Below are 25,666 nucleotides of genomic sequence, written 5' to 3' on the forward strand. Positions count from 1 at the left end.
GGCCTGAATATTACAAAATAATTTAATATTACAAAATAATTTACAAGTGTCTTGCAAGTAAGCTTTTACTCTTCTTGTTAGTGATCAGGTGCACTATTTTCACCTGCTGGAACATAAAACAAGTGGGAAAAATTCCAAAGACGCACATTAATTGAGTTTTTTTTTGCTCACATTCATTAAATCAGTCATCTACACTCACTAGTGCACACGTCTCCAAATATGGCAATAGAAGGAACCGGCCAACAGCGTTTGTTCTGGCAGACGTGTCACAATGAGGTCACACACGACGACACTGAAGATTGTGTGACTGAGACACTCAGAGATCCTGCTATTGACCAACTGTGTGTGTGTGTGTGTGTGTGTGTGTGTGTGTGTGTGTGTGTGTGTGTTTACTACGACCGGAGGATATTATGAAACATACCATGATTAATAATGTGGTCTGATTTGTTTGATAAGTGAATTGATTCAGACTGTCATTGCTCTATTGATTGATTAAAGGTTATATTCATCACAAAACACAATCCTTATAAGTTGAGATCTCTGCACTATATATATATATATATATATATATATATATATATATATATATATATATATATATATATATATATATATATATATATATATAGAACAACTATTATTATTAGTAAGTTTTGCATTTACATAAAATTCTATGTTACTTGTCATTTCTTTGTATTTTTATCTTTATTTAATTTACAAGCAGTTAAACTGTTTCGAAGTGAATCCTATACCACATTTCTTTCAATTTCTTTCAATGTAGAGATCAATACAACACTCACATGGAGGTTAAAAGTGACTTTTTTATTTTAATAAAATTAAAACACAAAATGTTACTTTTTAAATTTTATTTAATATTTTGTGTTTTGAAGGGATTTTATGGTACTAAATTATATTTATGCAATAGTCATGGTCCATTTATTACCTGTTGACCCCTTTTGGATTTTAGACCTGAAAATTATATTTCCAACTTAAAGTGACGTAAATCTTAAATGCTTTGGAGCACAGATTTGATCTCTTTTTAAAGAAAATGCTTGACAGATTATTGAAGTGAAATTATTTAAGATTATTATTATTAAAAATGCACTTTTTTATTTTTCCAAAACATGTTTTACTTTAAAACTGCATGAAAATCAAAGCCATAAATCTAAACAAACTGCATTCCGAATTTGAAGTTGATCACAAAAAAGGACTAAGATTTTCTTTGGCACAGTACCAGCCGTTTCCACCAGAAGAAATTCACTTCCGTTTAATTTCCAATGCTGTCATTTGTGACAGCGAACAGAAAAAGTGTGACTACTATATCAGGACCATTTAATCTTTTCGAATCATGTCCATGGTTTTATTTCTCTTCACATAGCAAGTGACAAAACCTTTGCACCATTCTGTTGAAGTAAAGAAAAAAAAAACACAACCAAAATTTTTTTTAGTCAAAACTTAAATATTTTCACACGTGTGACGGTTAGGGTAGTTTTTGTACAGTAGAAAGTGAGCCGTGCTTTTAATCAGGTCAATCGGAGTGTGACGAGACTCATGAGACTCAACGGTTGATCTTGAAACAGGAAGCTGGTGTGGATCTGGGCTTCAATTCTCTTCATTTGATTATCAATCAAGCTTAGAAACCCAGCTTTGTTTTTATCTTAAACTCATTTTTGTGTATTATGAGGATTTTCATTCTTGAACTTGCTTTTAAATTATAAAAAATTAGATTTTATGTGCACACAAATTAAACAAGAAATAAAGAGCATGCAACCAGCATGGAGACGTGTGCATTATATCATTACATTTAAGCCAGCATTCAATCAGCATGATTAGGATTTTGTAATATATGGGAGTTGTATGTAAATGGTTTTTTGGTCGAATGCTGACTTGCTGGTTTTGAACTGAGTGGGTGTGTTTTTTGCACCATGTTTTAGTGTGTAAACTTGGGTGCAAAACTGAAACACTTTGAAGTGCACATATACAGCCTACATAGTGAGTCGCTGTTATGTATCTGTGGTTAAAACTAACAGAACTTAAAAATCGAGGAGGGAAGACGAGTTCACCTGCTTTCACGCTCAAATGTGTTTGAATCTAAACAAGATCTTAAAACCCATAGGAAAAAAACGTCATCATTTCTGTAAAGAACCTTCTTCTGAAACACATTTGCTCAAGTGTTGTTTTAAAGAATCCGAAACACTGATTATCTGAAGTATCTGTGATATTTATTTTACATTATTTCAATTATAATTTCTCTTCAGAGCAGGAATGTATTTCTGCCTGTTCTGAGAAGTCGTACTTTCACTCTTGAGTTTCATTTACTACATTTTAGGTAACTTTCTCTTCTTCATTTGTATAGGTGATGAACCCCATTATAACATGCTGACTTGAGATCAGTTTTGTGGTGTGTACAACAGCAAAAAAAAAAAAAAGTATAAATAAACATAGGACTTATTTACTATTTATTAGGGCTATTTATTCTTCTTTAATTTTTTGTGAATTAATAAATATTTGAAAATGTCAATTATATATTCAGGCTAAAAAACAAGACACTTGCAGATAATTTTGTAATATTAAATTATGGAATTTTCCGATTAAAAAAAAAAAAAAATATATATATATATATATATATATGGGGGGGGGGGTGAATCTCCACACCTAACTAAATTAATATAACTAAACTTAAAAATATAACTATAAGTATATAATTTATTTGTTCTATATATATTAATTTCTGTATATTTAAATATATATAAAATATAATTCTTGACATATATTCACATACATTTTCTTTGCACTTGAAGACTTAACCGTCACCTATGTAAATGAGCTCTGTAATCGTAAGGAACATTAGTAAGATCAGTGTCAAAATAAACGCTATTTCTGATTCAGCTTTACGTTTCTGTTGATAATGACCTTGATCGAACATCTTGATAAAGGCAGTGACGCAGGTCTGTGACTGGCTGTGTGTTAAAACCTTACAGATCCTGATGAGTTTTAGATTTACTATGATTCATTCAAGCAGTCAAACTCACTAATGTTTATGCATCGTGTTTAGTAAGTGACGTTCAAAATGACATTTAGTGCTGTTTACTGTCTCAACCATGTAACCTAAAAAAAAAAAAAAAGAAGTTCCAATTAGAATTTTAAAGAAACCACTTCCTCTCTGGTGTTCATGTCACATGTACAGTGTTGCTTGTTTACTACAATCACACTTCAAAATGTCTGAACTCCATCAGATAAAATAAAATACCACTCAAATGCTGATATTATGTTTTCATTGCTGATCATTTCAAACTGTACAAACCTCTTTTGTCAAATGTTTTGTTTGAACAGTGAGCTTGTTTTTTTTATTTTGTGATCTAATGTAACAATCAGACATTTTGAGGTGTGTGTGTGTGTGTGTGTGTGTGTGTGTGTGTGTGTGTGTGTGTGTGTGTGTGTGTGTGTGTGTGTGTGTGTGTGTGTGTGAAATTTACAGTAAAAATACTTCTGATAAGTGCAGGGAACTAAAGGCATTTCTCAGACGGTGTGGTGCTACAATGAAACGACTGAAATGACTATGAAGTCTCGTTTCGGAGTCAGTCAGTAACGGTTGTTTGCTCGAGTGAAGGAGGTGATGGTTCCCTCAAAAACGTGACGGAGGTGTAGATGTGTTTCTCAGACATGGAAAAATCAGGCCCACCCCGGCACACTTTCCCCGTCTACATCTAAAAAAGAAACTGTTTCAAAAAGCTCATATATATGTCAAAGGTTTGTTGCAGTGCTCATGAAGTAAATGATTATGACAGATGTGCATCAGTGTGACGATTTGTTGCATTACATGACAATTTCCCACAGACATCACAACATTTATTATCTTCATAAACATTACTCATGGCCCATTATGCTTTCACAAAAAAAAAAAAAAACAATACAATACTAAATATATATCTTAATAAAATCAGTTACGTGATTTTTAGAGTTGGACATGCCAAAATAAATGCCTAAAAATGGAAGAATTTATTTTGAATGAAATTATGTCCATCTATTATAAGCTTTTTAATACAGATTTTTTTAGTTTAGAAATTAGTTTTTGACTAACAAATTGTATTTAGGGATTATACATGTTTTTTTATTGTTGTTAAATTTCAATCTAAAAATGTGAAATTGGAGAAACTGTACAGAAGTTATGTCAATATTCTGAACAGCTGCACATAGAGGAAAAAATGAAATTTCCTGCATGTTTTGATACAGACTGTATAATGAGAGTAAATGCGTAATTGTTCAGATCTACTTAACTCAGTTCATGAGGGATATTTCAATAATTTCATTGCTTTAACCTTTACTTTGCTGTACTCAAAAATCCTTTAGCTAATTTGCTGTTCCCTGCCTTGTCAATCTTTCCTAATGCTTGATCACCAAATCTTGAATTCAATCTTTTTGTCAACTTGTTTTCTTTCAGTTATCACAGGTTTTGTTTTTCTTTTGCACATATTTGTGGATATTTTGGGCTAAAAAAACTGAGGTGCATGAACTCCGATCAATGAGGCTGACAAATACAAAACCTGTGATAACTGAAAGAATATAATAATAGAACATGACACAATATCTACGCATTTTTAGCAGGCTGGACATTTTTCAAGCATAACAGGGTAGGACTAAAATCCTCAAAAAGTACAAAAACACAAAGCACCATATAGTCTATCATATCTGTTGAATAAACAGCTCAGAGAAGTTATGTTTTGGTTGAGTGTGGGTTAGTGGGGTGTTCAAATCACTAACCATATTATGAGTCCCAGTAACGAATCTGAGACTCTAGTCTGTTTCTGAAGTCAGTGTCAGTTTTATTTCCATCAGCAGGACTTTGAGGAGCGACAGCGTCCTCTCTTGGTGTTTTCTCAAAATGACACAGGGTTTCTGCTGGTGTATGAAGGTGCATTTAAGACTTTTAGAGCAAGGTAATAATATTTAAGGAGTAAAAAGAAGGAAACACTATATTTAAATATTTTCTCTAAATTTAATTGTATAATAGTTGTAATAGCTAATAACACTGCAAAGTGTTAAAATACAATCTCCATTACTTTTTAAATATTTTACATTAACTTTTACTGTAACTTCTGATCACACTACAAAAAAAAAAAAAGGTGATGTTCCTCATCAGTATTTTGGTCTTGTTTCCAGAGCACGTCAAAATATTCTTAAATCAGATACATTTACTTGAAAAGCAGATTGACAGATATTCATTCTTGTTTTAAGCATAAACTCATGTTTGCTCAGTTTCTCAGAAAACAAGAATTCACATCTTCATTTTCCTTCACAAGTAAATCTATCTTGATTTAAGGATTTTGACATATTTGTATTGGAAAACAAGCAAAAATATATTTTCAGATATTCTTTTATTTATTTATTTATTTTGCATTGCATCCAACATTTAATGCAATGACTATGAATTTGAGTCTTTCTGCTCGGATTTTTAGACCTTTTTTTATACTTTATACTGGCAGATACATTTGGGATACATGGGAAAAGTGAGAAGAACGAGCTCGGCAAAAGCCGGACTCTAACCCAATCAATCGCGTTACAAGCTAGTTTTCCATGCCCAAAACATTACTGCCTACATCACTGAAACCGTTATTCACATGTGTCATATTTAACCTTATGTGTCGATGGAGGGCGGAGCTACAATTGCTCTTAGTAAGACACTAAGGACAGTAGGACAGTAGACACTCATCTTGTTTCTATTTGCATTAAGATTATTATTATTACCACACTGGCATATAATTTTACTTAAGTAAAATGCACTTAATTTAGATCCCCCAGGAAACAAGACTAAGTGTCTTATATAATTTTCTTATATAGAAAATCAATCTTTTTTTTTTTTTAATCTTTTTTTTTATATTTGTACTTGGGGGGAAAAAAAAAACACTTAATAAGAAGAGCATTTTTCCAGCGTGCATCAATGGAGTGTTTAAAAAGGGGGGAGGAGAGTGAAAGAAACTCTGGGTTTACCGTAGAAAACCTGCTCCTGACCAGGTTAGGTTCATAAAGTAAGTTACCATGGTAACTGACTCTGAGTGTAAGTTACCTCTCTTTCAGAAACGGGCTTGACTTACCCTGCTTTCTCTAGAGTTCTAGATAAATCTAGAGTTTCCTTCATTTCAGGGTTAACATACTCAGAGTTTTCACTTAACCTCCTTTGCGAAACGGGCCCCAGGAGCTTCAAACACCTGTCTGCTGCTCAGCAGTGGCTTTTTTACAGCTGGCATTACAATACAGTTCATTTGTTTGACAGAAACTTTCCTTAATAAATCTTCATCTGACCAAGATCTTATGTACAAGTCACTCACAAATCTTTTGACGGTTCAGTACTCTCTATTTGCTTTTAGCAAAATATTGTTTGTTTTGATGCCTTTTGCAAGACATTGCATTGTTTCATACTTTTCATCTTCCTCACCGTATTTCATGAGATCTGTGACTTGCTTAATAATGTGGAACAACCTCTTTAAGTAGGGTTTCCATTTACCTAAGAAGACCTGGCGAACTATTGACCAAACCAGTTTGAGATTGATACCAGTTACCTGAAATGATGTGAAAAACAACACAAACAAATATCGGATTCTTTATTGTACCGAAATCATATTGATATGTCCCTTGCATAATAATTTAGAACATGGTGTACTAATGAATCCTTAACTTTGATATCAATATGATTAACTTTTTGCCTTTTACAAAGAAAAATACGAAATACCCCAAATGTTATAAATTACACTTGAATTATCGTATTATTGGTGCATTATCCTCTGATACACGGAACCACCTTCAGGGTACAATGTTTGAACCATTGGGTGCACATGGTCCTCCAGAATGGTTTTATAGTCCTTGGCAGTGACGTGCCCATCTAGCACAAGTATTGAACCTAGGGAATGCCATGATATTGCAGCCCAAACCATCACTGATCCACCCCCATGCTTCACTCTGGCCATGCAACAGTCCGGGTGGGTCGACAGTTACTTCTGTTGGATGTGGTTCATCCTTCATAATGGTATGCTGACATTACTCTGGACAACGTGGCTCTCAATACACCACAAAGACTTGCTGTTCTGGTCACAGATGCGCCAGCTAAACGCACATTATGTTGAGTACATTGCAATAGTTTATGTAAAACTGTGCTATTGCTCTCCTAATTCAACCGTCACACTCTGCTCTTATTGGTGGAATTTTCAATCAGTGAAGATTGGCCACCAGGCTGCACAAATATAGCCATGAAACCTCCAACACTATATTGGCCAGTTTTTAGGTTTCATCGTCCAACCCCTGTATATATAGACACACACACACACACATATATTTTTATAGAAATTACATAAACACTTCTTCACACAGGGTCATGTAGTTTTGGATTTTGTTTCCCTTAATATTAAAAAACCTTCATTTAAAAACTGCATGTTGTGTTTACTTGTGTTATCTTTGACTAATATTTACATTTGTTTGATGATCTGAAACATTAAAGTGTGACAAACATGCAAAAAAAGTAAAAAAATCAGGAAGGGGGCCAACACTTTTTCACACCACTGTATATAAACACAGTCGGAGTAGGAATTGAAATAATGTTTATAAAACTTTTTTGTTTAAACCAAGTACATTTACATTTATCCATCATCAAACCATAAATCGCTTTAAATACCAAAAAAGCAAGTAAAAAAGAAAAAACCAAAAGACATTAAATGAAATAAAAGATCAGTAATAACTAAAACAGCTGGTTAGGAGTGTAGCTTTACAAACAAGTGATCCAGAAACTTCTGCAAACTGTTTTCATGTTTTAACAGCCGTGTCTCTAGATCTGTAGATGACGCCTCTGCTCTTCAGCTCTCGCACCACACCTGAGAGACAAAACACAACATCAACCTTGTGTGAGGGATCTTCAATGAAGACATCACACAACAGTGCTCAGATGAAATCAGACATAAATGTGTTTTTTAAAAGAATAATCGACTCAACGATAGATAGCATATCAGTTTTAACACACCATAACTTTGCAAACCAGTGTAATTGTCTTTCCTAAGTTGCATGGGTTAGTGTAATAATGCTTTTTAAATGTGAATCAGCACCTATTGTCATTACATGGATGAGAGCAGCTCATACATTCTGCCAAATATCTCTGGAAGAAAGCAAGCAAGCCGCACAGGGAGAGTAAATGATGATCATGGAGTGATTTCTGAGAAATGTAATTACGCACCCATCGAAAGAAGAGCTTGTGCATTCATATACCATCTCTCTATTGCCCTTCATCTGCAGGTATGATTCACAGTTATCACATCCATCGTACTCAAACTGATCAATAGTCTGATACCAGAGAAGATTATAGAGAAATCATATCAAATAAAGCCTGGTAAGGGTTGTAACTGTAAGGCCTATGACTAACAGTATCTAACAATATAGGGATGGGACGGTATGAAAATTTAATATCACGATTATAGTGACTAAAATTATCACGATTATCAATATTATCACGGTTTTGTTGTAACGAGATGAAAGTGTTCAAAAATAGTTGATGCTCACACTGAAAACATTTCAGCAAGTTTTATATTTAATAATCAACAAACAACTAATAAAACAAGCAACTCTATGCACTTAATTTAAAGAAAGATTAAATTCTGTGGCATTTCCTTCCTTACAATGAAAAGTGTAGAAGCATAGAAAAGCATAGAAAAGTCACTGACTTTCGCCATTCCTTCTCGAAATAAAAACAAAAAAAACATTGTGCGCTGCGCTTGCGTCAGACTGTTGCTGGCTGGACATGATTTAATAGTGAGTTATTAAAACTGCGATAATCAAACACGGTTTTAATGATAATTCATTTTTAAACGATATTACTAACCTTCAGCACATTTTTATCACGGTTATCAATAAAACCGGTTATCGTCCCATCCCTATAACAATATAATGTTTAATGTACATTATATGACTGTAAGAAGCAGACACACACCAAATACATATATACTCACCATAATATATTCATAACATGTTCAAAACATCATCAGAGGACGCCTATCTATAGAGGTTTATGCCAGTGTTGTCTTGTGCTACACTCATCTGCTCTGAATATGTAAACATGTACATTTCTTAATGATGAAAGCATCTGTTTTGATGAATGTCTCGTTTACCTTGACGAGAGAGCATAGCAGACACGCTCTCGGATGACGCAGATCTTTCGGGAATGTCTCCAGAGACATTCCTGTTGCTTTGATCAAATATACTTGAAATTAAATAAATAAATAAAAAATAGTTATAGATGTTCTGTAACAACGATTGTTTCGACGAGTTGGCGTTTGCTAGTAGCCACAACCGCTCATTCAGCGACGCGCAATGACGTCACTGACACGCGCCGCTTGATCTTGATTTGAAATAGTTTTTTATTTTTGGTCACAAATAATTAACTTGAAATATTATGTTATTCAAATGCTGCCCCTACGTTGCATTTAGATCATTAATCTGTAGGTTTGTTTGTGACCAGTGAGCTGCAGTGCCTAAAACAGTACTACATTCCAAAGAGGATGCAAATAAGAGTTTCATAAAGGAATGGAAATTATCGAACGATTAGAAAACACAAAGACCATTAATAAAAATAATTATTTAAAAAATATTCCATGATGTTTCAAAATATTTTTTAAACAAAATGAGTTCTAAAGCAATTTTAGAGGGTGACCAAAACGAAATGGTCAAAATAAGAGTTTCATAAAGGAATGTAAATTTCCGAATGAATAGAAAACACAAAGCCTACTCATTTTCATAATGTTTTTCCCCATAAATATTCCATAATGTTTAAATATCAATCAATATATATAAATACAATTTCTTCTGAAGCCGGAGCTTAGAGGTCACGTGAGCCTCATTCTAATGCGGTTTAAATATACTCCATGTGTGAACGCGCATAACGGTTCCAGTAACGGTCGCGTTCGGCGATGGTAAATACAAACACACGTAAAGACGTTAAATAATCGGTTTTCATTAACAAAGTTACATAGATTTTGATGATACACATGCTTCACGATCACAACTTTTATATTTATAGAATATTTCTAATGATCTGTTCAATCGAAGACGTATCTATTATGGACTAATGACGTTTTAAAAAGTAATAATGTTGTTATGAAATGTTTATATTGACGTTTATGTGGTCTCCATCATCTGCAGGTCATTTAATGATTATTTGATTTGATGATGATGGATGTTTAGTTTGATGAGTCTCTTCTCAGAGCCCAGGTAAACTGCAATAACTTCCCAGTAAAGTTGTGGCTTTTGATAAACAATCCCTAAAACAGCTCAGTCCTCAAGAGAGCGTGATGGTCACCAGCAGCGGTTTGAGGTTTCTTCAATAATATGTCTTAGTAAGATAAGATATAGATGATCCAAACATATAATACGATGCAATCCAGTGGTGATTGAGAGATGAAGAAATATAAACGCTCCTCAAAAGATCCTGATGATCAGATTTGAGACGCATTGATTTTTCTAAAAAATGATCGATGGAGAATCAAGTAAAGCCAAGCTGCTTCAGTCCAGCTTTCACATGGAAATATTAGGACTAATATTTACTTAATAAAAATCGAAGAGAAGAAAAAAATCAGTCCAAAACAGAATGATAAACTTCATAAAAATATGAATTTGTCAATACATCCAATCAGTTTTAGCATGTTGTAAAGATCTATTTAATAATCAGTCTTTAGTGAAAACGGTTCAGTTCATAATTCAAAATTATGTGAAAACTTAACTAAATTGTTATTATAAATCATAATAGTTCTTTTTATCTGGGGTTGGGTTTTACAGTTCTCTCAGTTGTTAAATATAGGGAACACATATTCGCTGTTAAATAAGCGTTTTCCCTCAAACTCCTAATTTGCTGCTTATTAATATACAGTACTGCAGGTTTCTTGAAGTGTCTTGGAGACACAATTCTTCTGGATTGAGTCTGTCTCAGTTTGTTCTGTTTCTTCATGTTATTCCAGACGAGATCAGATCTCTGTGTGGAGCACTGGCTGCTGTCAGACTCTTTGTGCAAACAAAAATCTCACTGGATTATTACAAATAATGGCAAAAATAATGTTTGGAAATGTAAACTGATATTTACTACTGACACACTACAGCAAACGATAAAAATAACTGACTTAAAACAATTTTTTGTCTGTGAAAATACTAGTGGCCTAAGACTTTTGCACAGTACTGTATATACATAGTTTGTTTTTAGTTTTTCAAAAGAAAATATAAAAATAAACTAAATAAAAAATAGTTTTGTAAAAAAATAAAAAATAAATAAATAAACCTTATAGTTTAGCTATATGTAAGTATTTTACTTACTTTATTTTTATGCTCCATAGATGTCAGCTAGAGGGCGCAGTGTGTGTATGTGTGTGTGTGTGTGTGTGAGAGAGAGAGAGAGAGAGAGAGAGAGTGTGTGTGTGTGTGTGTGTGTGAGAGAGAGAGAGAGAGAGAGAGAGAGAGAGAGAGTGTGTGTGTGTGTGTGATATGTGTACATGTTTTTCTATCCCGGCGAGGAATTAAACCTGAAAACACACATACTCATGGGGTCTTGTGTCACCGTGGGGACCTACATTGAGGTCCCCATTGGGAAACAAGCTTATAAATCATACAAAATAAGTTTTTCTGATAATGTAAAGATGCAGAAAGTTTGGTGTGAGCGGTAGGTTTAGGTGTAGGGTCGGTGTAGATCGATACATTTTACCGTTTGTACAGTATAAACCATTACGCCTATGGAGAGTGCCCAAACGGGTAGTTAACCAGACTTGTGTGTGTGTCTGTCTGTGTGTGTGTGTGTGTGTGTGCGCGCACGCGTTTAATGGGTCGGATAAGTTCTACTCCACCCTCGCTGACAGTCAGCAGGTACACACTCGCGTTCACTCTCAACTTTAAACTTTTTCCAGCGTTCTGCTGCTCGGTTTAACAGCACAGAGGCTTCGGGACAGCGCGAGCGGATTCTACTCGAAGTGACTGGATTTCTCGACATGGATTCGTGGAGATATAATCAGAGTCGAACAGGTTTGTGAATGTGAAGTCTTAGTTCATTTAGGAACATGGAAACGAGTGTTCAGAAACGGCTCCCTCCTGATAGTTTTTTCGATCGATCCCGCAAAGTTCTGGTTTTATTTGGATAATACATACACATATATTTTTTTTCCGTCGCAGTTTATTAAATGTTGGACCGCATGAGAAACATTTCCAGGCGTTCACAGTGGGATCGTGATGCGTGTTTGATCAGAGTGGAATAACTGAGACATTGTTGCACTGAAGGATACGCTGATTCTGCTACAACCTGCTACATTCTGGAATGTTTGGAATCCTTTGAAGTGGACGCGGCGCACCGCACACTAATGGAGTCATTATGACGTCACGTTATCAATCACGACGCGCGGGAAGCCACGGGGAACTCTGTAATATTATTGATCTCACCCTTAGGCCATCATATTAAACTGTTTTTGTGGTTTAAATCAGTGCTCGCGCCAGCAGGCTGTCCGCTGTCAATCACTCTGTCAGTCATGTTCTGTCAGAGATACAAGCCAGTCATCAATTGAAGTTCCTTTAAATTGTTAATAATATTCTTCTATTTCAAATATCAACCCTGCTGAGCTTAAAAAAAAATAAACTACCCACTCTAAAAGCCACTGATTTTTTGGACCGTTTCGGTGACCTCTAAGGATTCTCCTGTCGTTTATCTGAGCTCTGATTGGACGGATAGCTTTGTGGACAGTGCATAATGTATGGCCGGGGCCCGCCACTGCGGCCAGGACAATGAGGGACCCTGTGCGGCCACTGGCCGGGCTCTGGCCGTGGCTGCTCATGGCTGCCTCGCAGGTGGCATTGGGTCACACGGGCCTGGAACTAGCCGCTGCTGTGGAGTCCGAGCGCTCAGCACCCCGAGCCATGATCAAGGTGTCTCTGCTGAAGCAGGAGCCCACCAGCAGGCCCATCACCTTAGAAGGGGTGTTCGCCGGGGGCAGCACTGGCTATGCTGAAGGGAAACTGATGCAGGTAAGAGCTGGAAGATGTCTTCAGGTTTTTTCAGTCATGCATTGGACTGATGTTCTTTGTTGGCATCTTCTTGGAATTTTCCATTCTTTGTAGTGGAAAAAAGGGTTATTTAGATTATTAAAATGTTCTTTATACTGAGAAAAATGGTTCAAGAACTGTTCACTGAAAGGTTCTATTGCATTGATCCGAAAACCAAAACAGCTTGCAGGATCTGTAAGGCAATACAGTTGTGTATCTCATGCATCTTTGCTCTTGGAGGCTTAAACTGGCAGACATTGGCATTAAAAAGTATTTGGATTCTTTTGAGATTGTTTGAATGTCAGTGTATTCGATGTTCGATCAAAGCAAGTGTCATTTATTGTAAAGAAACCGCACAAGCGCTCAATCACATTCTCTTTATTTTTGACGTTACTGTAGATGTTTTGTCATATAGTATCAGAAAACAGTTCTTGCATGATCATTTTGGTCTTTGAGGCATAAACTGGCAGACAGTGACACTAAAAAAGTATTTGGACGACTGAACAACACTTAAAACGGTCTGAATGCCAATGCATTAGTTGTTAGAAAAAAAGCAAGTGTCATTTGTCCCAAAGAAACAGCAAATGCATGCTCTTCTAGCAAAATGGTTAACAAATTTAAAATGCAATAACTTTGTTTATTTTGGACTTTTATTTTACATTTTTGGGCCATAATACAAGTCATGTAGTTGCAGAAACGCCAACCAACAATTCTTTTCATGATCAATAACATGATGGCATAGTGTACAGCGCTAATGTTGTGTCTCCTCCGAGAACTGTTGTCATCTCGCATGCAGAATCGCTCACCTGGGAAGTCATCGAATGCATCTGTGCGAGTGCCAAGAACCACCCGGGTTTTATTGGAGCTGATAGATTTGTGGTGTTGTAAACTGTTAGGTCTGTTCTCTGAGGCCATACTGCCAGATGTTCAGGCTTTGAAGGCTGCAGGTTCTGCGATTCTCTGCGAGAGCCATCCAGATCAAGCCAGAGGGGATGCACTAACTGTAAATGGATCTTGAAAGGCTTTATCCCTGTGGGAAAGAGTTATTGCATCATAAAGATAACCTAAAACCGATTTCTAGTTAGTGCAATGCGTGTTTGTGATCATCTTGATGAGATTGTGTTTGAATTTGACAGCAGTTCACATTAAAAGATGATTGCTTCATTAGACACGTATAAAGAAAAGTGTTTCTGGAGATTTGTTTTATTGGCAAAATGCATTCAGCTACTCTGTTAGGGTTGCAAGTTGTAACTAGATTTTTGCCGCATGTCCAAAACCGTGCTGTGTTGTGGGTGGTTGCTAAGGTGTTCGGAGTGGTTGCTAGGTGGTTACTTACTGTTTCAAGTGAAGAAAGTCCACCCTCAAGTCTCTGTGATATTCTGGTCTCTCCTCAGTGAAAGTCTGGGAGTTTATTTAGGCTGTTTTATCAAATTCACAAATGTTTTGTGGTGTTATTCATGCTGCCGGTAACTAGTATCTACATGCAAAGTGTAAATTATGAATGCAAGCCTGTGCAAAAGAACATTGTGGGTTTGTAACTCAAAGGTTGAAAGTTCAAGCCCAGTAAAGGGTGTTTTGTGAACTGTCGAGGCGCTGAAGGCGGCAGTTGTATTTGAGCGAGTGCTTTGCATTGGTTAGGAAACATCAGTTGGGTAGAACTAATTATCAGAAAGATAATGCATGCATGTGTGTCTGCTTTACAGAAGGGTATCAGTCTCTTGGTTACAGAGAGCGTGTCGCGCAGACAGATGCTTTTTGTTGCAGTGCCAACCTGTTGCAACAGGCCTGGCTTGCTTTGGCGCATTGTCCTCCTCCATAATGTTCCCTTCCTCTAGGGGACAAAGTGATAGAAGCAGGTGGGGGTAGGGGGAAGTTGCTATCTTTTCTTCCCTTACTTTTTCCTTTGGCCGGCCTACATGAATTCAACATTACGAATTTTATCTCCTGCTGGGAAGAATGCTGTCCAATAATCTACTACTGTATAGCATGTTTTTATACGGTGCGTCAAATTATAGAGTGCTCTAGGGCTGGGTGAATTATTTCTCTATAATTTTTAGTCTTTTGACAATATTTGATATATATCAAATAAATATTTCATATAAAAAATAACAACTAATTAAAATAGGAATAAAGGCATGTTTTGTTGAACAAATGGCTACAAGGAAAAATATATACAAAAGGTTTCTAAAACTATATACTTTAAATCTTTTATAAAATATTTAGAAAATGTTATTTACTTGCTATATATATATATATATATATATATATATATATATATATATATATATATATATATATATATATACACACACACAAAATACATAAAATAATCTTAACCAAATTAACTCTAGTAAGAATATTTACATTATATTTCTTCTATAGCTACTTACTTTTTTAAACAATTAAATACAGTAAATATATATATATATATATATATATGTAAATAAATTTTCCACAATTTTTTTTATCACCAAATGAAAATATTATTTACATTATTTTCTAGACCATTTTTTTTTTTTACAATTTGTAAAAATGTTTTTTAAGAAATAACAATTCTGTTTGTAGCGATGACTCTAATGAAAGGTTAAAATTGAGTGCTGTATTCATTTCATATGAGAAACAAATCTAAAATCAGAGGAAGAAATAACTAAATTTGTCTAATGATGTTCTTTTAGCCAAATAAAAAGTGCATTGAAATCATTATGATGTTGACAGTGTTGCTTAATTTTATACTTCCAGTCCAATACATGGTGAACTTTCAATATATGTCACCTGGCCCTACAGTCTACGGTTCATTTGCCTCTGTATTGAATTCCAAACTGAATGAGTGAAGCAACAGCCTTCCTCTTTAGATAAGTGTGCTGGATTAGTGCTTTTTCAGGCGAGTCTGCCTCGGCTGTCCTCGGGCGGCTCTGAATTCGCCGCGTTGAGGATAACAGCCAGTTTTCATAACCACCAGTAATTACACATCTCCCATCCCATTTGATCTTCCTAAACATGTTGTTTCTCCAGGACTCAGGTTGGCGAGCGGCGCTACCCAAATTTGACTGGCTTTTCTGGGCCGGTCGGCGGATCACAGGCAGAGAAAAACAAGATCAGACATGATGATGGTGGAAATGTTTTATTTAAGGAGAAACGGCCTCTTGGCGCAGCCACTGGTCTTTAATGGAGGCCGATCGTACGTGCTCTGTTTATTTTGCATTACAAATGTGCAATTTGATTTGACACAAGTGGTACCTTTTGCTGTTTAAACCAAAAATATATTAGATTATATATCGTTCTAATATTCCAGTACAGACGTACTATTTGTACGTCAGTAAAACACATGATGTGAAGTCTTTTTACCACACCGGTTTTCTTTCATAATTCTCCAGATGCATAGCCTAAGCATAAAAAAAAAAAAAAAAAACTTGTAATTGGTGCTGTTTATGCCAATAAAGAAACACAGCGACCCCCAAAATGTATTTAAATATGGACTAAATATTATAAACTAAGAAGCTTGTTTCCCCCACAGGATAAAGACAAGGTTATAATGACTTTCTGGCAAATCTCTTATATTTCACAATTCTGAGAAAAAAAAAGTGAGATATAAAAACCCAGATTTGCAAGATATTAACTTGCAATTGCAAGAATAAAGGCTGAATTGTGATATAAAAAGAATTTTGAGAAAGAAAGATTTTCTAATTTCGTTTTGGTGAAACAATACAGAATTGCGAGCGAAAAGTCTGAATTGACCCTTTGCCGGGAGTTTGATTGACAGGCCATCTGACCAATCACAACACAGAATCTGCTATTTTGTCCGACAAACAAACCATAGTCGATTAGATTAACGTCGGTGGACCTGAACATCAAAAATGGTGTGTATTGGCATCCTTCCACGGTTGAAACTAGATACCTTCCGATGTTCACTCATGTTTATTTTGTGCTGTAACTTGTCGAGAGGAAGAGATGATCAGAGGCCCGTTTCAGAAAGAAAGTTAGGTGAAAACCGTGAGTATGTTAACCCTGAAATGAGGGAAACTATGGGCTTTCTGTTTCAGAATGGAAGGTTTGTCAAACCTGAGAAAGCAGGGTAAGTCAAGCCTGTTTCTAAAAGAGAGAGGTAACTTAGAGTCAGTTTGAGTCAGTCAGGATGTCAGGATGTATTGCATTAAATCAATAAAACGACAACGCATTTATTGTAAAGAAGATGCGAATGCACGCTTAAGCAAAAAAAAAAATCCAATGACATATCTGGACAATTCAGTCACTCTTGTGTTTTGGGTGCATGCATTGAGGCCAGTGTTGAGGGAAGAATTAATTTCCAAATGTTTGAGTCTATTGTTTTTGAATCTAGCAGTGTCTGTGAGGGTCCGGTTTGAGCCTCCGGTGGGTCAATTAAACGATGCTAACTCGTTTTAAAGAGTGTGCTTTCCTTCTAAGTCTATTAGATTAGTTTCTTCCTCCTTCCCTTCACGTTTTGTTGGCGCTTTGTGGCGGAGAGGTCAGCTTAACCTTTGTAAATGCTCACAAAGAGCCATATCAGGTTCTACTGAGCCCCTGACTGAAGCTACGGATCTAAGATCAGATCCTCTTACAGTAGTGCTGTGTGGCATGATGGGTCAAATGAGTTCGGGGGAGATTTTGCTCTTCTGCTTATATCGCAGTAAACATATCTATTGAAACGTGAAAGAAATGAATGGGTTTATTCAAAAGTGATGCATTAAACTGAAAAGTGATATAAAGTGACATTTAGGAAGGTATAAAAGGTCAGCAACAATTGCTGACCTTTAATCATAATGTTGTGCAGCACAACTGTTTTCAAGATTGATAATAATCAGAAATGTTTCTTGAGCAGTAAATCAGTATATTTTCATGATTTCTGAAGATCATGTGACACTGAAGACTGGAGGAATGATGCTGAAAATACAGCGGAGCATCACAGGAATAAATTACATTTTAGTATATATTCACACAGAAAACTTATTTTAACTCAGTTATTTTAAATTGCAACAATATTTCACACCATGACTGTTTGTTTTCAAATAAATGCAGACTTCTTTTGAAAACAAAGCAATCGCACCAACCCCAAACTTTTGAATGATAATGTATGCACATATTATGCATATGTTTTCACACAGTTTTCAGCAAAAAGAAGTACTTCTGATGGCAGCCCAGCTCTCACCTAACCTTCACTTTCGTCAGCCGATCTGCAAACTGACCTCATGTTTCTCGTGTGACCTTACAGAAATGGCTTCTTGGATTACGACGAGCCTGACAGCAGACGTTAGAATTAGCCGAGCAAACGCCCTCCACGTCTTGGCAGCCTCGTATCTATCGTGTAACTCTCCACTTTTCTTCTAAACTATCTCCTGTCCTGTCTGATCTCTCAGGAGGACGGATGATAGGGAGGCTGGGATGGATGCATTAATGGAGTATGAGATCAAAGCATTAGGTTGAAAATGCGAGTCTAGATGATTACAAAGGAGTTTGTTTACTCTGTGCTTCCGATAGGCCTCCCCTCCCCTCGTTCAGATGGATTTCCTGTCTATATTTCCCTCTTGGAAACTGATAATGATAACAGGCCATCCGTCCCGACCTGTTGATGTTTGACTTCCAGCCTGCAAAGTGAAAGCTTTCGCTTTAGTCTCCTAATGTTCCTCTCATAAAAAAGAATCTCTCTCGTCTCCTCTTGAGTTTCAGAAGAGATCTCAACATTTCTCATCATGTTCTCCCAAGATCAAATGATTTGTGCTGACAAAAAACAAAGCAAAAAAAATTGTACAAGTGAAAGGAACACACTGAATAAAATGTAATATATTGTAGTAGAAAACCTGGAATGGTAATTTTCTTTAATTAAAATAAAACTGAATTTAAAAAAATCTAGAAAAGGTTAAATGTTTTTAGAAATTGAACATCAGAAATGCTGCCTCAACTAACTGAAAAAAGGTTGTGTTGAGGTATTAACATTACTAAACACTTAAAAAAGAAATAAAAATCAATGAAAGGAATATAGAAAAAAAACTGAAATAAAACATTAAATGAAAACCTTTCAATGGAAAAAAAAACTTATTGAAAAAATAGACCAGTAAACGAGTAAATTACTGGAATTAGAATTGAAATAAAAATAAAGATATGGAAATAAACTATTTAATGCAAATATTTTTAAAAAGATAACATCAAAAGTACTATTACATAAACTAAACTAAAATTTAAAATGAAAATCGAAAATATAAAAATATTTTACAAATAACTGTAATAATTATAACTTCTATAGTAGTAAATAAATAAAACTAAAATTACAAAGGATCTTGGTTGCTTTCCACATTAATTTGGTGTAAAAACTATTTTCTCTCAGAAATTTGACTGCATTTCACAATTAAATTAAACTGAAATGAAACATATTAGATGAAAACCTTACAATGGAGAATAAAAACCTTTAGAAATGCTGCCTTGCCACTCAACTGAAAAGTTAGACAAGTAAACAATTAAATTACTGGAACTAGAACTGAGATAGAAATGAATTAAATATATAACGGAATACAAATATTTAATACAAATAAATTGTAAACATATTTTTAAAATGACATCAACAAAATTACTAAAACCTTTTAACTAAAATTTAATATATTTTAGAATAAATCAATAAAAATTGTGTCTAAAAAATAAATAATGTTTAATTTTACTATATTCAATATTAGTATAAAAAATAAAATAATGGATCTGGGTTGCTGTTCACAATAATTTGTTTTAGAAACAATATTTCACTCAGAATTCAGGACATTTCACAATTAAAATAAACCAAAATAAAATAAACAAAACCGAAATTTCATTTAAATTTCAAAAAATATGTTTTATAATACATTCTAGAATTGTATCTGGTTAATATAATAATAATTTGTAATATTTCTAAATTCTATAATAGTATATAAATAATGCTAAAATAACACTGGAGATGGGTTTAGCTTTAGCTTTGAATATAAGCTCCCTATACTTGTTATATATCATGTATTGACTCCGTTTTGTTTCTTCTCATTTCTCCTCGGGATTTGTTGAAGAAGTGTTTGAGTTAATGTCCTGTGCTTTTAAAAAGCAACATCTGAGCAATGACATTTCCCCTGCATAATCTGAAATTGATCATTAGTTTATTTACTAATTGTTTCGGTTTCTGATTTGCATTCTGAACACAGAAGAACAATGCTAGAACAAAACTACCGCACGTTTGGACTTTATAACAGTTACATCAATAATGTAAGTGAATGATGCAAACCACATTCCACGTGCTTTTGTGTAACATCATTCGCCCTAGAATTCAACCCTGTGAGTGTCGGTGATGTTGTATTGAAGGCTAGCAGATGTTACAGGTTATTGTGGTATATGATTGGGGTCACAGTGCCATCGCTGCTGGTTGAACCAAGCAGGGCCAATCAGATGACATGCTTTTATGGCCTACTAATAGCTTGTTGTTTCCTTCGTGTCATTGTGGAATTCTTGATGATTTGAATGAAGACGAGAGCAACAGGAAGGGACTCTGGGTTTGTTTTTATGAAGCGGATTAAAGTCTGTGTCGACTCGTAGCATGTCCTGAGTTGAGATTTCACAAATGATTGGACCTTTGGTGGTTTTGAACTCTTAACTACCTGTAAAAGCCTGATTAATCTCCTCTGCTGACTCTTGTGTAAATCCATATTAATACTCTATGAAGATGATAATCCCTCATTTAACTCTATAATAGGCTTTGCACTAGAGATATGTACAGTTAACCATGGATTTCTAGCATAGTCCTCATGTAATTTCAAAACTGTATGACTTTTTAATCTGTGGAACACAGAAGACGTTTCAAAAAGTGCTGGTCTTGGTTTCCATTGGCTCTCGTAGTATGTCTAAAGATGCTTCGGAAGTCAGTGGGAACGGAAACTGTTTGTTTACCAGCTTTCTTCAAAATATCTTCTTCTGTGTTCAGCAGAAGAAAGAAACCCATTGAGGTTTGGAATGACATGAAGATGAGCAAACGATGACAGGAATGTCATTTTTGGGTGGACTGTCCCTTTAAGGACACTTCGCACTGGCTTAAGCAGTGTTTCACACTTTTACATTTTGGTTTGCTTTTATCCATTTGGTTTTAAATTTGTATTTATAATTGAGTTAATATTTTGTAAAAAGGTCTACTTAATTTCAGCAATTGTGCATGTTTTTTTTAATATCTTTGAATGAAATATTTTTTATCATTTATATAGGCTTATATATCAGCCACCTTGCTCTTTAAGAAATAGGCATCGGTCCAATCTGAAAATCAATAATGGTTGACCACTAGTTTTTGATCTGGTCAACTGCTTCCCACTTTCCACATTAAATGACCAATCACAGCTCATTTTGTATTTATTTCCTGTCTAGAAGTGTTTATTTGAAAAAGATGATGCATACAGTATGATTCTGTATATGTATGAATCTGTGATTGAGGTTTGTGATTGGCTGATAAATTTGTCTCTTTTTATCAAGTTCAATTTGAGGATAAATTATGTTAAATAAAACATACATTACATTTGAGAAATGCTGCATGGTGTATTACTGTTCAAAATGCTTTATATTGGCTATTTTCCACTCTACTCCCTATTGACATTGGCCGTCATAAAATCAATACTGGTTATTTTAACCACTAATTAACAAAGGGTTAAGTGACCCTGGGTTAACAATTTCAACTGTGAAAAGCTCTTGATAAGCATAAGATGAATAGCACCGGTTTAAACTTATTAACCAGATTTCCCTGTGAAACATTTGAGCTGCAGTTAGACGAGCAATGAATGCATGAAATGCGTCTTTCTTTCGGCTGTAGACGAGAGCGGTGAGGTCAGCGTTTCCATCAGCAGGTGTGTCTTGTCTGTTCCTTTACAGATTTATCAGCGAGTCTTTGAATCTTTTAAATGGGGGATTTCCAATCGCTAACACTTGGCTGTGATCTTTATGAGGATTTTTCCTTATACTTTCACAGTTTCCATTCATTGGCCTCTTTTATTTTGTCTCCATGCAGCGACTTCAGTTGAGGTTGTAATGTGGCCTTTGTTCCCTAGCTTGGATATTTTTAATTGGTGATACTTTTTAAGAGGATGAATGCATGGTAAGGATGCTGCTTGTCGGAGAGTTATCGTGTTGACGGCGTACTTTAGCTCACAATCTGTCAGTGCACTGAATACTATCTGATGAGGAGATCCGTGTGTAAGTTCACATCCTTCAAAGCGCTATTGGTCAAACAATTTGTGTTTTTTGACAGCCGATATCTTGGAAAGCAGCGGGGCCGATAGCCGATATAAAGCCAATATAATTATTATTATTATTAATATTTAAGAAATTTGAAGTGATTTGACAATGGATTAAAAAATAAATGTGTGAAAGAAACATGCTTATACTTTACATGACCGTATTTTTCACAAATAAATATTAAATCAAAATAGAATTAAAAAGAAAGTAAACACCAACAGGGCACTCAGTATTCTGGGAAGTTTGTGTTCACTGGGAATCATATTTTTCAAATAAAGCCAGGTAACCCTAATTTTATATACAGCACACAGTGAAAATGACATGAATATGACAGTGGGCAAGTGCATAATGCGCAGAATAATTTGAAATCACGAGTTTAAAGTTTAAAGCATTCAATTCACACGGACTGTCACACAGAAAACACGTGATCATGCTGGATACACACTTCACAAGATCTCACAGCTGGATTCAACTAAGTTTGCAAGGTTTGTGAAATTAAATGTTCATTAGTCATTCAAAGATTTGTTTAAATTATATAAATGCATATTTTCTTAATGCTGACGGCAAACGAGAAAGCATTATAATGTTTGCCTTTCTATTACTGATAGGCCTAATAAAAAAGCAATTGTTATGTTACTTTCTGTATACATTAATTTCTTAGTTTAACCGATCTATCTGATAATTAGACAGACTTATATCAGTGTTAGACAGAACTGTTAAAGATGACGACGAACGAGAGAGAGAGTGTAAGCCATCAAAATAAAAGCCTCGAACACATCATGCAAGCAAAAAAACGTATCGGCCGATGCCGATATTTGAAAAATTACAAATATCGGCCGATATATCGGCATTGGCGATATATTGGTCGACCACCACAAAGCGTTAAAGCAGCACTTTTCACTCGGTGACTGTCAATCGATTGCCTCTGACCGTTTGTTTGTGAGAACTCTGCAATAAAAGATTATTGTCATTCAGTCTATTTATTTTTTGGAAATATTGAAGGACTGCTCTCAGCAGCCATTTATTTAGTGCTAATACACCCATCTGATTGTGTCTGGTGGACGTGAAGATGCTAAACCTGTCTAATTATACAGGACTTCCTTAAGAACTTGACTTGATTGAATAACAGTAAACCAAAAATAAATGTTGCGTAAAATTGTTGTAGTTATATTGAAACTTAATTTACCAGAATTTGTAAATATTAAAAGTTTTTAAGATCATTATATAATTATTTTATTATATGATTATATTATATATCAATTTAGTGCTGAATAAAAGTATTTAAAACTCTTACCGACCCTGTCCTGGTGTAGTTGGCTAGGTCAGTGTGTGTGTGTGTGTGTGTGTGTGTGTGTGTGTGTGTGTGTGTGTGTGGCTGAAGTGGATGCATGGCAAAGCTCTTAAAGTCACTGGGCCACAGTCTCTTGTTTTAGTCATTAGAAGAGAAAGGAATGCTGGGATGTATCTGTGTCTGTCAGTGGCATGTTATACAACAGATTCCTCTGGAGTTTTCAGGCAAACAGTCTGTGCGGCAGAGCGTCGCATTACACACACTGTACACACAGCAAACAGCAGCTAAACATGCTGATGGGCTTTTGTTTATCCCAGGTCATTTTTAACTGTGGTGCCATGCAATCCCAGATGATCTTTTGTGTTTCACACTCTATATACTTCAGTTATTCAGGCTGAATGCCTTTTGGCACCCCATTTCATCTTAGAAATGTCTATAATCCTGAGTTAATTGTGGCTTAAATGAATCTTTTAGTTATTGTTTGTCGTTCCAAACATACACTTATTTTATCATCCATCTTTTTTTTTCTTTTTTTTTTTTATAGTGATCGTGACTGTCAGGCTATAATAACTGTTTAATGGAGAAGCGATTAGTCAGCAAGGGATTAGTTCCCAGACGCACCGCTGCTCGGCCCTCCACCAGCTGGGCGATCTCCTCCGCGGTGCCTGGCGGTGACACTGGACGGCCCTCGGCGGACGGCACGACACTCCTCCGCCGCCCGGTGGACGGCGACGGCTCCTCCGGTTTTGGGCAGCCGGCAGGAGTCCCCCGTTCCCTGCTCCTCCCCGTTCCGGCGGAGGCAGCAGGCTCCGGCCACCTGGCGAACGGCGCCGACTCCTCCGCTCCCTCACGGACGGCAGCCGTCTCTCCACATCGTGGGCGGCCGGTAGCGAGCTCGCCCGTCCCCGGCAACTCGCTCCAGCCCACCGCCTCGAGCGTCCATGGCGGCACACTCCTCGCCAGCTCGATGGCACCGCGGATTCACCACAGCGGCGAGGGATCTTCAGCAGCGCGTCCCTCCTTCTCCCGGGCTTCGGCACCACTGTAATGATATAAACCTTCATATTCATCCGGAAGAAGGAGGCGGGAACCGGCGGACAATCAACAACATTTTAATAACAAAATAAACACAAAACAGCGCACCAGCCCCTCACGGACGACTGGTGCGCGCAAATAAAACCCAAAACACAACTAAAAGCCCAGGCCTGGTCCTCTCTCGTCCTTCACTGTCGTCGCTCCAGTTTTATATCCTTCCATCTCCTCCATGGGCCTCGAGACCGGTGGGTCGAACAGGTGTAGTTCATCTCCAATCACTCCCCCGGCCTCGCTCCCATGTCCCTCGGCCCCGCCCCACTCGTCACACAGCACAACTGTTTTCAACATTGATAGTAGTCAGAAATGTTTCTTGAGCAGCAAAACAGTATATTATAATGATTTCTGAAGATCATGTGACACTGAAGACTGTGACTAATGATGCTGAAAATTCAGCTTTGACCACAGCAATCAATTACATTCTACTGTATATTACAACAGAAATCTGTTGTTTGAAATTTTAATAATAATTCATAATTTTACAGTTTTTACTGTATTTTTGATCAAATAAATGCAGCCTGGGTGAGCAGAAGAGACTTCTAAAAAAACAAAAAACAAACTCTTACAGAGAACAAACTTTTCAACAGTATTGGAATATGTTTGTGACTGAATCTTTTAAATTATCATTGCATGTGCATGAATAATAATAATAATAATAAAGCAATGACTATATTTGATATCTTGCAGCTGTTAGCCATTTTTTGAGAAAAGCCGTATTCTAGTTCATGAGATGTTAGTAAACCTCTGTTGTCAGTGGCGCCGTGTTGTTTACACTTTTCAAGCTGTTGTTTCTCTGGATCTAATGTATGGCTTTAGCCGAGAGCGTGAGGTCAAGGTTTGGCTAGTTAGTTAGCTGGTAGAGCTACACTGAACCACTCTGCTGCCAAAAAGCATATTTCCCCATTGATGTCCTGACAAAATTTTTGTTGCATACAAGTCTTTATTATTGTGGATGTTTTAGCAGGGAGTTTTTTATAGCCTTATATTTGCTCTCTATGATGTCATAGT

At 36.0% G+C, this 25,666-nt stretch overlaps 2 protein-coding genes across 3 annotated transcripts in view; one reads left to right on the forward strand and one right to left on the reverse strand.

The window, feature by feature from the left end:
- Nucleotides 1-7,643: 7,643 nt before the first annotated feature.
- LOC132136028 (transcription elongation factor SPT4-like) lies at nt 7,644-9,385 on the reverse strand. Its single transcript, XM_059547216.1, has 3 exons — nt 9,144-9,385; nt 8,163-8,322; nt 7,644-7,898 (listed from the first exon to the last, which is right to left on the reverse strand). The coding sequence occupies exons 1-3, from the start codon at nt 9,210-9,212 to the stop codon at nt 7,792-7,794; spliced, it is 336 nt and encodes a 111-aa protein (XP_059403199.1). The 5' UTR covers nt 9,213-9,385; the 3' UTR covers nt 7,644-7,791.
- Nucleotides 9,386-11,565: 2,180 nt separating this feature from the next.
- LOC132140083 (E3 ubiquitin-protein ligase RNF43-like) overlaps nt 11,566-25,666 on the forward strand; it is a 125,555-nt gene continuing 111,454 nt past the window's right edge. Inside the window, exon 1 of one of the 2 annotated variants that reach the window (XM_059548893.1) lies at nt 11,566-13,023. In XM_059548893.1, coding sequence (XP_059404876.1) covers nt 12,784-13,023 — 240 coding nt within the window. In that variant the 5' untranslated portion in view covers nt 11,566-12,783. The remainder of the gene's footprint in view (nt 13,024-25,666) is intronic. The other variant, XM_059548892.1, reaches the window with a different exon arrangement.

The sequence above is a fragment of the Carassius carassius genome, chromosome 4, assembly GCF_963082965.1.
Source record: "Carassius carassius chromosome 4, fCarCar2.1, whole genome shotgun sequence".
NCBI lineage: Eukaryota > Metazoa > Chordata > Actinopteri > Cypriniformes > Cyprinidae > Carassius > Carassius carassius.